Source organism: Bubalus bubalis, chromosome 9 (genome assembly GCF_019923935.1).
Source record: "Bubalus bubalis isolate 160015118507 breed Murrah chromosome 9, NDDB_SH_1, whole genome shotgun sequence".
Classification (NCBI taxonomy): domain Eukaryota; kingdom Metazoa; phylum Chordata; class Mammalia; order Artiodactyla; family Bovidae; genus Bubalus; species Bubalus bubalis.
The window spans coordinates 108,527,036-108,542,347 of NC_059165.1; the positions used below are offsets into that span (position 1 = coordinate 108,527,036).

The 15,312-nt window shown below is 47.6% G+C and overlaps 1 protein-coding gene and 1 pseudogene across 4 annotated transcripts in view; both read left to right on the top strand.

The window, feature by feature from the left end:
• Nucleotides 1-13,721, top strand: part of RUFY1 (RUN and FYVE domain containing 1) — a 67,135-nt gene extending 53,414 nt beyond the window's left edge. For 3 of the 4 annotated variants that reach the window (XM_006058861.4, XM_006058863.4, XM_006058862.4), the window contains exons 13-18: nt 5,234-5,353; nt 6,014-6,143; nt 7,771-7,865; nt 10,415-10,463; nt 12,161-12,238; nt 13,139-13,721. In XM_006058861.4, the coding sequence (XP_006058923.2) occupies nt 5,234-5,353; nt 6,014-6,143; nt 7,771-7,865; nt 10,415-10,463; nt 12,161-12,238; nt 13,139-13,285 (619 nt within the window). In that variant the 3' untranslated portion in view covers nt 13,286-13,721. Of the gene's footprint in view, nt 1-5,233; nt 5,354-6,013; nt 6,144-7,770; nt 7,866-10,414; nt 10,464-10,607; nt 10,796-12,160; nt 12,239-13,138 lie in introns of those variants that run through there. The other variant, XM_025293942.3, reaches the window with a different exon arrangement.
• LOC102415801 lies at nt 157-3,217 on the top strand (annotated as a pseudogene).
• Nucleotides 13,722-15,312: the final 1,591 nt, after the last annotated feature.

Genomic DNA, 15,312 nt, shown 5'->3' on the forward strand with positions numbered 1-15,312 from the left:
TGTTTTTTTTTTTTTTACAAAGGTACAAAGGCATTTTAACGGAGAAAGGATAGTTTTTTCAATACATGGTTTTGGAAACAGTTGGGTATCCATAAGCCAAAAAATGAACCTCAATTTAGACCACACCTTTATATAAAAATTAAATTAAAATGAATCATGAATCTACATGTAAAACTTAAAACTAAAAACTTTTAGAAGAAAACATAAGAGAAAAATCTTTGTGGCCTTGGGTTAGACAAAGAATTCTTAGATGTGACATAAAAGCTCTGTTCATAAGAGAAAAACTTGATAAATTGGACTTGCTCAAAATTTAAAACTTTTGTTTAGTGGAAGACACAGCTAAGAGAATAAAAATCCCATATCTGACAAAGGACTCATATCTAGAATATATAAAGAACTCTCAAAACTCAATGAACAATCCAGTCTAACACAGACAAAAGACTTGAAAAGACCCTGCATCAAATAGGACATATGGAGGGCAAATAAGCAAGCAAAAAGGTAGTCAAGAAATCTGTTGGATTTCTTAACACTAACTATGAAATATCAGAAAGAAAAAATAAGAAAAAAAATTGCTATTTAAAATCACATCAAAAAAAAAACAAAACAACAACCCTAGGGATAAACCTAACCAAGGAGGTGAAAGACTTTGAAGATGATTCAAGGAAATGTAAAGATATTCCATGTTCTTGGATTGGAAGAAGTAATATAGTTAAAATGACCATACAACCCAAAGCAACCTATAGACTTAATGTGATCCGTATCAAATTACCTATGACATTTTTCACAAAACTACAACAAATAATCCTAAAATTTATATGCAACTATGAAAGACCCTGAATGCCAAAGCCATCCTGAGGGAAAAGAACAAAGCTGGAGACATAACCCTTCCAGACTTCAGACAATACTACAAAGTGATAGTAGTCAAAACAGTATGGTATTGGCACAAAAACAGACATGGATCAATGGACAGAATAGAGAGACCAAAAATAAACCCACACACCTACGTCAATTAATCTTTGATAAGGAGGCTAGAATATACAATGGAGAAAAGACGGTCTCTTCAGCAAGTGTTGGCAAAGCTGGACAGCCTCATGTAAATCAGTGAAGTCAGAACACTCCCTCACGCTATACACAAAAATAAACTCAAAATGGTTTAAAGACTTAAATGTAAAGTTGTTGTTGTTCAGTTGCTAATAAGTCATGTCCAACTCTTTGCAACCCCAACAGACTGTAGCACTGTCCTCTATTATTTCCTGGAGTTTGTCAAATTCATGTCCATTGAGTCAGTGATGCTATCTGTCTAACCATCTCACCCTCTGCTGCCCCCATCTCCTTTTGCATTTGATTCTTCCCAGCATCAGGGTCTGTTCCAATGAGTCTGCTCTTCGCATCAGGTGGCCAAAGTATTGGAGCTTCAGCTTCAGCATCAGTCCTTCCAATGAATATTCAGGACTGATTTCCTTTAGAATGGTCTGGTTTGATCTCTTTGCAGTCCAAGGGACTCAAGAGTCTCCTCCAACACCACAGTTCAAAGGCGTCAGTTCTTTGGTGCTTAGCCTTCTTTATGGTCCAACTCTCACATCCATATATGAGTACTGGAAAAACCATAGCCTTGACTATACAGACCTTTGTCAGCAAAGTGATGTCCCTACTTTCTAATACACTGTCTAGGTTGGTCATAGCTTTCCTTCCAAGAAGCAAGCATCTTTTAATTTCATGGCTGCAGTCACCATCCGCAGTGGTTTTGGAGCCCAAGAAAATAAAATCTGTCTTCAACTTTTTCCCCTCTATTTGGCATGAAGTGATGGGACTGGATGCCATGATCTTAGTTTTTCAAATCTTTTTCAAGCCAGCTTTTTCACTCTCTTCTTTCAAGAGGCTCTTTAGTTCCTCTTAACTTTCTGCCAGTAGGGTGGAATCATCTGCATATCTGAGGTTATTGATATTTCTCCCAGCAGTCTTGACTCCACCGTGTGATTCATCCAGCCTAGCATTTTGCATGATGTATTCTGCATATAAGTTAAATAATCAGGGTGACAATCAAGGCTGTGACAGTCAGCCTTGTCACACTCCTTTCCTGATTTGGAATCAATCAGTTGTTCCATGTCTGGTTCTGTTGTTTCTTGACCTGCATATAGGTTTCTCAGGAGACAGGGAAGTTGGGTGGGGGGCATTACTTGAAGACCATTGAGGACCTAGGGGCTCAGATTTTTCCAATTCTGTGGACAATGCCCGCATCGTTCTACAGATTAACAATGCCCTATCTCATCTTGCTGCTGATGACTTCAGAATCAAGTATGAGACAGAGCTGGCCATGCACCAGTCTGTTGAAAGTGACATCCACAGACTCCGCAGGTTATTGATGACACCCGTGTCACCCAGCTGCAGCTGGAGACTGAGATTGAGGCTCAAGCAGAGCTGCTTTTCATGAAGAAGAACCATGAGGAGGAACTTGGGTTACCATAGAATTGGATGCCCTCAAACCTCAGGACCTCAACAAGATCATGGCAGACACTGGGCCCTGTACAATGAGCTGGCTCAGGAGAACCAGGAGGAGCCCGACCAGTACTGGTCCCAGCAGATCAAGGAGAGCACCACAGTGGTCACTCTGCACATTCTGAGGTAAGAGCTCCTGAGATGACGTTCTCAGAGCTGAGACACCATCTAGTCCCTGGAGATTAACCTGGACTCCATGAGAAATCCGAAGGCCAGCTTGGAAAACAGCCTGAGGGAGGTGGAGGCCCACTATGCCATGCAGATGGAGCAGGCCATCGGGGTCCTCCTGCACCTGGAGTCAGAGCTAGCCCAGACCGAGGCAGAGGGGTAATGCCAGACCCAGGAATATGAGGCCCTGCTGAACATCAAGGTCAAGCTAGAGGCTGAGATCAACACCTCCTGCCACCTGCTGGAAGATGGGGAAGACTTCAGTCTTGATGATGCTCTGCACAGCCCCAACTCGATGCAAGCCATCCAGAAGACCACCACCCTCAGGCTCGTGGATAGCAAAGTGGTGTCTGAAGCCTCAGACCCTGAAGTTTTGAGGCATTGAATGAATAGAAGCAGTGTACCCTACGGAGCAGGAGGCCAATAAAAGTTGAGACGTTATTGCATTAAAAAAAAAAATGAGCAGAAGACCTAAATAGACATGTCTTCAAAGAAGACAGATGAAAAGATGCTCAACATGGCTAATTTTTAGAGAAATGCAAATCAAGACTACAATAAAGTGTCATTTCAAACCAGTCAGAATGGCCAGCATGGAAAGTCTACAAATAAATGCAGGAAAGGGTGTGGAGAAAAAGGAACCCTCCTGTACTTGGTGGAAATAAAAAATTGGTGCAGCCACTGTGGAAAACAGTATGGAGATTCTTTTAAAAACTAAAAGTAGAGTTGCCAAATGATCCAGCAGTCCTGCTCTTGGGCATATATCCAGAAAAGCTGAAAGCTCTAATTCAGAAAGACATGTGCACCCCCAGTGTTCATAGCAGACTATTTACAATAACCAAGACATGGAAGCAAACTTAATGTCCATCAGTTAATGAATGGATAAAGCAGATGTGGTACATATATACAATGGAATATTACTCAGCCATAAAAAATAATGAAATATTGATTTGGAGCAACATGGATAAACCTAGAGATTATCATACCAAGTAAAATAAGTTAAAGAAAGACAAATATATGATATCACTTATATGTGGAATCTAAAAAAAAAGTTACAAATGAACTTATTTACAAAACAGAAACAGACTCAGAAAAACAAATTTATGGTTACCAAATGGGAAAGTGGGGAGGGATAAACTGGGAGAGTGATTAATAGACATATACCACTTTAAACTAGATAAACACAGTGATTTTCTGATACCTTATAGCACAGGGAGCTATATTCAATACCTTGTTCAGTTCAGTTCAGTCACTCAGTCATGTCTGACTCTACAAACCCATGGACTCCAGCACGCCAGGCTTCCCTGTCCATCACCATCTCCTGGAGTTTACTCAAACTCATGTCCATTGAGTCGGTGATGCCATCCAACCATCTCATCCTCTGTCATCCCCTTCTCCTGCTGCCTTCTGTCTTTCCCAGCATCAGGGTCTTTTCAAATGAGTCAGTTCTTCACATCAGGTGGCCAAAGTACTGGCGTTTCAGCATCAGTCCTTCCAATGAATATTCAGGACTGATTTCCTTTAGGATGGACTGGTTGGATCTCTTTGCAGTCCAAGGGACTCTCAAGGGTCTTCCTTCTCCAACACCACAGTTCAAAAGCATCAATTCTTTGACATTCAGCTTTCTTTATAGTCCAACACTCACATCCATACATGACTACTGGAAAAACCATAGCTTTGACTAGATGGACCTTTGTCAGCAAAGTAATGTCTCTGCTTTTTAATATGCTATCTAGGTTGGTCATAACTTTTCTTCCAAAATCAACTATATTTCCATTTTTAAAAATTGTTCAGCATTAGCCATTAGGGAAGTACATGTTAAAATCACAATGAGATGCCACTGCACACCTATTAGAACAGCTAAATTTTTTTTTTTTAATGATAATACCAGGTTCTGGTGAGGCTACAAAGCACCCGGAGCACTCATACATTACTAGTGGGAATGTACTTTGGAAAACAGTCTCTGAAAAAAGCTAAACATACTCCTATCATATGATCCAATAATCCCATTGCTGACTATTTGCCCAAAAGGAGTGAAAACCCATGTTCACAAAAAAACCTGTACACAAATGCTTATAGCATCTCTATTCATAATTGCCAAAATCTGGGAGCAACTCAGATGTCTTTCATCAAGAGAATGGATAAACGGGTCATCTACCCAATGAAATTCTACCCAGCCATAAAAAGGAATGACCACTAATACACACAAAATCTTGGGTTGATCTCAAAGAGATGCTGAAAGAAAGAAGCCAGTCTCAAAAGGCTGTGTGAAATATAATTCCGTGTATTAATATATGACATTTGGGGTGGAGAGGTGTGACTCAAAGGGGCAGTGGTAAGGTGTTTTGCAGGGTGATGGAAATAGTCTATGTCACCTGTTAGAATGGATTGTGGTAATGCTTACTTGAATTTATGCCTGTGCTAAAGACTCATAGGATTATACACACAAAGGAGTCAATTTTATCATATATTAATTTTTTAAAATAAAAGAAAGCCAGCAAGGATATGCAAAAATCATGGTAAATGTGAGGAGTGATCCTTTCCTTACACGTATTTGGTTCCTTCGGTCTAGGTTACAGCACTCTGAGAGGGCGAGGCAGGGGGCCGAGGAGCGGAGCCGCAAGCTGCAGCGGGAGCTCAGCGGGAGGAGCAGCGCCCTGCAGCAGCAGCTTGCCCAGCTGCACGAGCAGTGGTAGGAGCCCCGGAGGCAGCAGGTGGCTTCGTGGTGTGGCAGGGATGGGGGAGGCCATCTCCCAAGTGGGGCAGACAGTGTCCCACTTCACAGGTGACCCCTGCAAGGCTAGGATCAGGATGAGAGATGAGGTGTCTATTCCCCACTTCACAAATGAGAAAAACGACTTCATGGGGGCTCAGTATAGTCCCCAAGGCTTTTCAGCTGGTGAGAAAGGCATCAGGATTAAACTGAAACTCACCCCCACCCCTTAGTAGCTTCCTCCTTGTCCCGAGCCCCCCAGTATCCTCCACTGTTAGCTGGCCTCTGTAAAAAGCAGCATAAATGTTGCAGAATAGATGTCTCCATCTCAGTAGTAGGTTCTGTGTGTGCAGCCGCAAGTGTTAGAGCTTTTCTCCTCCCTTTCCATTTGTGTAACTATCAAATGTGTGCCTGTGCCTGCTTTCCTTGATGTGTTCCTGGTCTTTCTTATGGAGGTGCAGATGGCCCTGGGGGAGCGGGAGCCTTATTTCTATGCTTTGTGGAAGGGTCTGTATGCTGACATCACAGTTCAGATTGCTGTGCATCCCCTATTTCTGATGTGGTGACTTGGGTTGTGGATTGTGCATTTCCATGAAGATCTCTCATTGAGACTAACTCAAGTTCATTGTGCAAAAACAGCGCAAGTCTAGAGAAAGAGCTGAAATCAGAAAAAGAACAAAGACAAGCTCTTCAGCGAGAGTTACAGCATGAGAAAGACACTTCCTCTTTACTCCGAGCAGAGCTACAACAAGTAGAAGGATTAAAAAAGGTAAGGTGGACTGTCTTGGGGAGAAAAAGAGCTTCTAGATCTCCAGAAACTCCTGCCCAAGAGCCTCCCAGCCAGCAAGTGAGACGCACGGCGGCTGCAGAGTCCGTCCCCGCTGTGCACACATCAGCTCTGGGTCTGGGACACTGTTTCCACATCCTCGGAGCCTCTGCTTCAGGAGGAAAAGACAAAGACAAATCCTAAGCCAGCGAGCAAACCAGAGATTCAGTGATGAGGGCTATGAAGAGAAGAAAACAGGAGCGTGTCCCCACACCGGGGTGGAGGGTGGCCTGGGAAGAGAGTGACAGTTAGGCAGAGGACTGAATGGTGAAGCAGGGCCAGCCATGCAGAGCCGCCAGGAAGTGTGAGGGACCGTCACAGTGAAAGAGCAGAGAGAAGGGCTGTGTGCCCTAGGTGTGACAGCAGAGGAAGGAGGGCTTGGGCAGTGACCCCAGACAGCCTTCCTGTGCCGCTGGGGCAGTTCCCAGACACGGGTTTTGTCTTGTTGAGCACAGTAATGGGCACCGCTGCAGTCTGAGGTAAAAGCCCTTTGATTTCTATTGGAAAGTACCTAGAGTCCCTCATGGGAGAGCCTGCTAGGTCCAGCATGGGGGTTGCTAGTGAGGAGAGAGCTTTCCAGGAGCCACTCAAGCTCAGAGATGGGAGGAAAGGACTTCTAGAAAGTTCTGCATGATGGAACACTCCCCCATCACTTCAAAATACTTTGGTCTAAGATTTGAATTACACATACCCTGAAAAAGGAACAAAACAGCATATCTAACCTCACCAGGAAGCCTTAGCATGCTCTTGTGAGCCCGTGTTAAACGGTCTCTGGGGCAGAAGGCCCAGGGGGTGGCTGAGGTGGGAACTGCCCCCCACTCAGGCCTTAAGCCCTACTGCTTGCCCTGGGATCAGCCCTGAAAACCAAGTTCCTTTTCCGAGTCTTCGTCTCTGCCCTTGCCAGCCTGTGTCCTCAAGGTGTGCTCACCCCAGTTTATAGAGTCGTCAGCATCGTCCCCGCTGAGCTTCACTCCATGGCTCAGGGCCCCTGGAAGGGCTTGCCACCCTCAGGGCCATGAAGGAGATCCCAGATCTTGGCTTTCATCAGCCTTGCTCATTTACTTTCAGAAAATTTTGACCAGCTCTTTCCAAAATAGTTTATTCCTAAACTAGCTTTCCCTGATACAAATCTGTCTTCTAATAGAAACAGAAAAAACTTTTTTTGCAAAAATCTGTTTGGAATGTTTCCTGCCCCACGTTCCACACTGCAGAGCCACTCATGAAGCGCTTCCCTTCCAATTGTCCATCTGGAGAAACACACAAGTGTTTCTTGAAATAACCCTGTTGTGAATGAGATTGATACAACAAAACTGTTCCTTGCTCTTGCAAAACATTCTAGGGACTTCACTGGTGGTCCAGTGGCTAAGACTCCATGCTTCCACTGCAGAGGGGTGAAGGTTCAATCCCTGTTCAAGGAACTAAGACCCTGCATGCCATGTGACATGACCAAAATTTAAAAATAGGAAAAAAAGAAAAACATTCCGACCTGCTTGTCACTGTGATGACTAAACCTTTTTTTTTAAAAAAGGACTTTGAGTTCTGTGTCAAGCATCTGGTTGGTTTGTTTTAGGAGCTGCGGGAGCTCCAGGACGAGAAGGCAGAGTTACAGAAGATCTGTGATGAGCAGGAACAAGCCCTCCAGGAAATGGGTCTGCACCTCAGCCAGTAAGAAACCCACTCCCCTTGTCTGCCACCCACATCAGGGCCACCGGGCCCACCTCCCCCTGGAGAGTCACAGCAGCCTGCCCACTACGTCACTTGAGCCGCAAAGCCGTGTCCTTTTGTCCAGGGAAGGGCAATCAGGGAGGCCTGCCAGCTGTTCAAGGGGAACCCCCTGCCCAGGAAGTCAGGCTTCAGGGACACAGCACTGGTTTGGGTTAATTAATTCATCAAGAACATCCTTTTCTAGTGACCGGAAGTCTTACGGTCACAAACTGAGTGTCTGTGTCCCAGGGGAACCAGATGAGTGATAAGAGGGTTGTGTGTTTAGCTCCAAAGGGAGTGCTGTGGCTTGCGACTGTGAGCCTGCCACAGTGCAAGTCTGGCGACCACTTCCCTCCCTGGCGCCTGTAAACTCGCATCTGCCAGAGTCTGCCTGTCTGCCTCCGACGGGCGATACTGCGGGAGTGCACACCCCGTGGCTCTGTCTGCCCTCTGACTGAACAGGTCTCCTCCCTGATGTCCCAGTCCTGGACACTTTGGTAGGTCACACCGCGGGCGGTGGAACGTGCCCATTTGTGTGATTGTTGCATTTTTAAACAAAGTGGGTAGCTTTTTCTCCTCAAGTCACAACTCCTGGTTGCTAGTGACAGAAATCCAGTTCAAACTGGCTTAAGCAAAAAAAAAAAGTCATCAGGAGTCAGTGTCTACCTCTCTGTCACTTGCCTCGCAGGTGGGCCTGGCCCCCAGCAGGGCTGTCTGTCAGCCCTGCTGACAGGAACGAGAGACAGGAACAAGCCTGTCTCTCTCCCGTCACTCCACAGAGATCCCAGGTTGACTCACGGCCCACCTGAGTCCTGGTGCAGGCTCAGCTAGCAGCAGAGCCCGGCTCAGGCCCGGTGCAGGACACACCGTGACCAGAGACGGGAGCTCAGAGCAGAGGAAACCAGACACACTCAAGTAGTGCACATGTGTGCACAAGCTTGGGAGCTTTCTGTCTGCAGAGTTGGAAGGTCTCAAGCAGTGCGGTAGCCCACAAAAGTATAAGGAAGAATGTTATGACTCTGATGAGAATGTGGTCTTTTCGGTAATGTGAAGATGCTGCCCATTTGCTCTCCTCTCCCATTCAGCAGCTCTTTCTAGACCAGCTCAGGGCCGCTGGTCCCTTCCCCTGAGGGCCGCCTGCCCCCCACAGGTGGAGTGTGTCATGCGCTGCCCCCTCCTAGGGGGAGCTCTCGGAGAGCACCAGCCAGCTCTGAGGGCTCCCTGAAACTACTGAGAACCAGCTGTGGACGCTGACGTCCTGCTGCTTCTTGGATGCGAGCGGTATTTAGAGAGAGGGAGGCATTCTCAGGGTGCCCTCCCCCTTCTCACATGGCTCGCCCCGTTTCTTTCCTCCTGCCTGTGCTCTTCACGTTGGACAAACAGCAGAGTCAGAGACACACTCCTAGTAAGGCAGAGGCCTCAGAAAAGCAGACAAATTCTGGTCTTGGAAAGGCACCCCCGCCCTTAGCAGCCTTCACCTTCAGAGTGCCCATCACAGCCGGGGTGGGTCAGCACGTTTTCTCCCCGTTCCCTCCTTTATGCAAGCCCCCACCAGACGACAGAGAAGAGAAAGCCCATTATCAGATGCCTCCCCCAGCTGCAGACACGCCTCTGGATTCTCACATTGTATTTCCCAGGGAAGTTCTGTGTCCCAGGCAGCCTCTGGCCCTGTCCGTCTACCCGCCTGCTTCTGTAGCCGGGCCGGGGAGGGGAGGAGCCCCTGCAAGCATTCCTGCAGGCCACAGGGTGTTTTCTTTCAAAGGCTTTGAGTTTGGTTTCCTCGTCCTTCCCTAGAAGTCTAACCTGTGACTCACAGCCTTCCTCTCTGACACTTAGGTTAGGCAAATCCAGTGACAGTTTAAGCTAACCTCAGCTTTTAAAAAAGGGCTTTGACATACACGTAGTGTTCTGCTTTATCTGGTTTAATTCTGCCATTTTAGACCGTGTTCGGTCCTGTCTTCTATGTGGGGAACTAAGGAATTATTCTTCCATTAATGAATGAGAATGGAACAAGAACAAACAACCGTGCCCCCTGAGCCTGGCTGTTCTAGACAGAGCTGGCAGCAAGAGAGGGGCAGAGAGGCCTACAGATGCGGGGTCCCGCACCTGGTGAGGGAGTGCACCTGCCCCTCACACATGTCACAGGCTGGAAGAGTTGCTCAGAGAAGCCAGAAACATGGGCTTTTATGAGATCATTCTCAGTTTTTAAATGATTGCAACTATTTCAAAGCCTTTTTAAACCCTGCTGCAACTCAACAGCGTATAACTTGGGCCAGATTCGGTCCAGAGGCTCAGCCTCAAGACCGCCCCAGACACGAGCCAATACAGTGAGATGACTCTGGGATTGTAAAAAGGTGGAAAGAAGTTATTCTGTAAGAACTCATGTTACCACGTTCCTCTCTTACAGTCTTGTTGCCCTCACAAAGCCAAAAAGTTAACTGTGGATTTACTTCATGAGAGCTTGAAAGTCCCTCTTAGTGAGGCTATGAATTTCTCTCTCTTTTTTTAAGGTCAAAGCTGAAGATGGAAGACATCAAAGAAGTAAATAAGGCACTGAAGGTACTGGACTATTAATGTTATTAAGAATCACTACTCGTAGCTATCAGTCAGCCCATGCTAATATATTAGCATGCTCTTAGGTTTTCTCACAACAGTCAGATGAGAATATGTGGTTGATTCCTGGCTCCCATCACGTATTTACAGATAAGAAAATGCTGCCCAGAGCTGTGTGTCTAGGCTGAGATGGTGGCGCGGACAAGCAGCAGGGCCTGAACTGGTCCTGGAGGAGTCAAGGTCCTCTGGTTCTGGTCTGTCTGCCGTCAGCTGCAGTTTGACATTAGACCTAGATCATAGGTGCCCTAATGAAGGAAATTAAAAGTGGCAGAAAGAGATCCAGGTTTGTTTGTTTTTTTTTTAACGATCAGAATAAGACCTTTTCCTCCAGGTAAGGTGCTAGAGGCCACCTTGTCCCATTAAAGTGCCCTGTGCCATTTCCGGGGACCATTTAAACCCTCAGCTGGGCCAAGTTTCTGAACCATTCTGAGGAGGGCAGAATGGCACACCCACTTAAGAGAGCAGGGACATGTGGGCCAGGTGACCCAGTGTGGCACTGAGCTAGCCCGCTGAGGCCGAGAGTGGAGTAGGAGAGGGCAGGAGTTTCTGACCCTCAGCCTCGGCTCTGCTCTGGCAGCAGTGTGCAGACAGCCGTCTTCCCAGGGGACCCTGCAGCACTTGCTGGAGCAGAGACCCTTCTGTCTCCAGGCACTTGACTGCCAGGCCGCTCAGGTCAGAAGCAGCAAATTGTCACGGCAACTAACAGCAGCCTGGACTTGCAGTCCACATCAGTTTTGTTTTAGCCTCCCTTGTAGACTGAAAAGCTCCTTAGATGTCATTGCTGTGAGCTGTCTTTATCCCCTGCAGATATAAACAAGTGTTTGCGCAAAATGTCAGCTGACTGTGCTAGAGGGAGGATAAGTCATGAAATGGGACCCTAGCGCTTCCTGGAGCGGTGGAACACAAGGCTGAAAGCACGGTGGGCCCGTGCTGCACCTCCCAGCCATATCTCTGTGTCATCAGAAAAGCGATGGTCAACAGAAGCCAAGGCGCCATTAAAGTGCCTGGGGCGCTTGACCCTTGAACAGCTCAGTCTCTGAGACGAGCAAATGCACATCCCGGTTTTCCCTTAGAAAGACTTCCAGAAAGGCATCTCTCTAAGCCTCAGTTGCCTCCTCTGCTTCCCCAGGAAGCTCTGAGCATCAGGACGTCAGTGTGTCTGGAGAAGCGCCTCCTGCCTCCGCAGCACGTTGCCCTTCTTTCTCAGCGGGGACTGCTGTCACAGATTTTCTAGTCTGGCTGCCAGGGTTGGCCCGTCTTCCTCCTGCCAGTTTAGGGGGCAGTTTGGATAATGTCTCAGCCAGGGATGGAGATACCAGCACCAGACCCTGATTCTGATCACCTCAGCCCTAGGGCACTTACTGAAAGGGAGTGGAGGAGTCTCAGGTTAATGCGAGGCTGGAGAATCTGGCAACCTGCAGAGACAAGGAAGCCCCAGGACAGGCAGGCTGCAGCACATGAGCTCCAGCTGTGGTCAGGGTTGGGGACAATCCTGGGACCACTTCTAGTGGAGAAGAGGCAGTGCCTCAAAAGCAAACCAGGTGCTATTAGGGATAGTCGATGCTGGGCTGAAGGATGAACATGGCTAAAGGCTCATCAGGAGCCAAGCCATAAAATAGGACCGTGTGTTCTTTCTTCCTCAGGGCCATACTTGGCTGAAAGACGATGAAGCTACACACTGTAAGCAGTGTGAAAAGGAGTTCTCCATTTCCCGGAGAAAGGTATGTGGGGTAGCCCTCCACTTGCTCGCCCAGGGACTAAGTTGGTACCTTGCCTGGGCCCTGGTTCTGGAGAAGGCCCGTAGGTCTAGGCCCGCTGCATTGGGTTCATGCTCACTGGTCTGCTGGCAGATGACTTCCCAGTCTGGCCCCCTTCAGGGACCTCAGCGCATTAGCACAGGCCCTGTCTCCACCAGTCCTGTCAGTGATTTGGGAGCTGGGCTGCTTGCTGCAGAAGTGGTCTAGCTGTGTGTGAGCTGAAACGTCTTTGACAGCAATAGGGCCAGAATCTGGCCTAGTTAGGCAAAGCCAGAGCCTATGGGGAGCCTGTGGGCAGTTAGGCTTAAGCCTGGCATCCAGGGGGCTATCTGGGCAGGGCACTTTCGGCCAGTGGATCTGCCTCTGCCTGTGTAGCCCGCCTTCAGGTTCCAGGAACACGTGGTCTTGGGCCCAGCCTTCAGTCCAAGGTTGACCAGGCCTTGATTGACCAGTTGGGCAGGGCAAGACACAGATGCCACACAAAATAGAGAGCCTTTATTAAAGGACTTCTGATGAGTGGCTAGCTAAAGAAACCTTGGGTCACCACCATGGAATGCAGCAATTACAGGGAACATACCCAGGCACATAAAGTATCATTGACTACCAACTCAGAGTTGTCAAGTCCAATAAACACAAAGAAAAAGAAGCTTACTCGTGCCGTTGGACACCCGCTCCAACACTCCATGGATTTTACAGGAACAGAAATGTAGAAACACGAGGTCTAGAAGAACCCCTTTCAAAATGATACAAGCCTCTGGAGGAGGGATTTTAGCGTATTAAACTTTTAAAGGTTGGTCAACTAGAGTGGGTGTGCAGGCCCAGGCAGCACAGCAGAGTCGGTAACTGCCTCTTTTCACCCTCTAGCACCACTGCCGGAACTGTGGCCACATCTTCTGTAACGCGTGCTCCAGTAATGAGCTGGCCCTGCCCTCCTACCCCAGACCAGTCCGTGTGTGCGACGGCTGCCACACGCTGCTCCTTCAGCGGTGCTCCTCCTCCACCAGCTCCTAAGGCAGGGGCCTCAGCAGGGCCTGCTTTCTAGACCAGTTGCCAGCCACAAAACAGTGCCAAACTCTCTGGGTCTTGAGTTGGTCCGGGACTTGGAAGGTTGGTTCCCAAGCTGGGCTGCTGGCCCTCTGGAACGCAGCACACAGGACTGGAAGCTGCACATGCCTCTCCTTTCCAAGTTGTACGGAATCAACTCCTCTGGATTGAAATTCTCACTTGACACCACCGGCTTTGGTTCAGATGCAACTTCATGATTTTGCTATTATCATTTTTCAATTTCCAAAGAATTAACCTCTTTTGCAACAGCCCAACTAGTTGTAATAATCAGGTCCTTTTCCTCCCTACCACCCCAGCATGCTTTCCCCTGCTTCAGAGTCAAGAAATTCACACCCTTGTGAATATCCATCATTAGCCCTGCAATAAAACTGTTTATTTTTCATTCTGGTATAATGAAGGAGCTTATGTCAGCTTCACAGGATGCCCAGAACAAGCCCCATTTCAGGACTAGAGGCCCTCAGTGAGGGTGGCTGCATCTGAGGTAGAGGCCTGAGCTTGCTGGGTTCTAGGGTGCAGGCTGCTGCCCAGCTGAATAAAGGACAAGCTCAGCTGTTACTTCCCCTACACACAACACACAGCCCCCCTAACTTCCCTCCACCAGTTAACGGCCTTGAGTACTCAGGTTACACAAGCCTAACAAGTACTGTAACACAATCAGACAGGTCAGCCCATCTGTATGCAAGGCCTCTTTTCAGTGCCCAAGTCCACCTCTCACCAGCGTCCTGACCTTGACTGTCCAGCCTCTGCTTGAGAGCCTGGCTCTCTTCCTTCTGTACTCTGTCCTAGCACAAGGCACACCCACAGCCTAGCTGATTCCACATCTGCTCACCTAAACACACGGTTACGGATGGGAAACATGGAAGGTTCAATGACGTTAGGTCCCAGATCTGTGACCAGCCTCCAAAACTGTGTGCCCTGCTTCAAAGCTACATTCATTCCAAAGTGCAGATTTTTGAGTCCTATTTAAGGAAGCACATGGCAGCAAAAAGGGACTTTGTCCTCTTCCCTAACCTAATCTGAGCAGCTTTGTTAACCTCATTCAGGGCCCAACTTTTCCCAATGTTTACATACCACACTTCCCCCAAGTGGTCTAGCATTAGATCTGCACCTTGTTTGCAGTGTGCCCAGTTTTTACTCCAACTTGCTGGGGAGCCTTAGGTCAAGTCACTCCTCAGCCTGTCTCATCTGCACACAGAAGGGAAGCAGGATACCTCCCTGCTTCAAGACAGTTCTGACAGTTCCCACCGCTACCACACTAAGTGCTCTTCCCTTTATCATCCTGATTTCTTCTAAAACCTGCCCCTGCCCCATGCCCCAAGCACTACTCACAAAGGATGCTTGTGCTGGATACTAAATATCTAGCTTCATGGAAAAGAATTTAAGACACCAGTTATGTACCTGAACTTTGGAACCCTCAGTTTCTGGTTTGGCAAACTTCCCCTTACTTGGGCAAACAAGGAGGGACAGATAAAAGGCGGTGTTTCTCCAGCTTAAATACAGATTGTGGAGGGGTAAGGGTCATGATAAATGACACGAAGTCTGGAGACTCGGACCGTTCCTAACAAACTCCCAGGGTGAAGATGCTGGCCCATGGAGTACAGTGTTCCAAAGAAACACAATGTTTCTAGGTATTTTTTCAAGTTGCTTCAACAAAGATGTTCCTTGTTAAAAAACCAAAAACTAAAGGACTAGGGAAGATGAAGGAACACTCGCCTTGTGCCTGATTTCCCCAGACACAGACCAAGTAAAGATCTCAAGGGCATTACTAGGTTTAGAACAGTGCATCCCCAGAAAATTCTCTCCAAGCCTGCAGAACACAATTTATACAACATTAGAATACTTCTGTATCCCCAACCCAACTGAAGGTATGCACCCAGTTTTCAGAGCACATGGAAGGGCAAGAGGATACAGAGTCCTTCAGTACATCTTCGTGTAGTGCTGCCAACTGCAATCTTCAAGACGTGCTATCATTC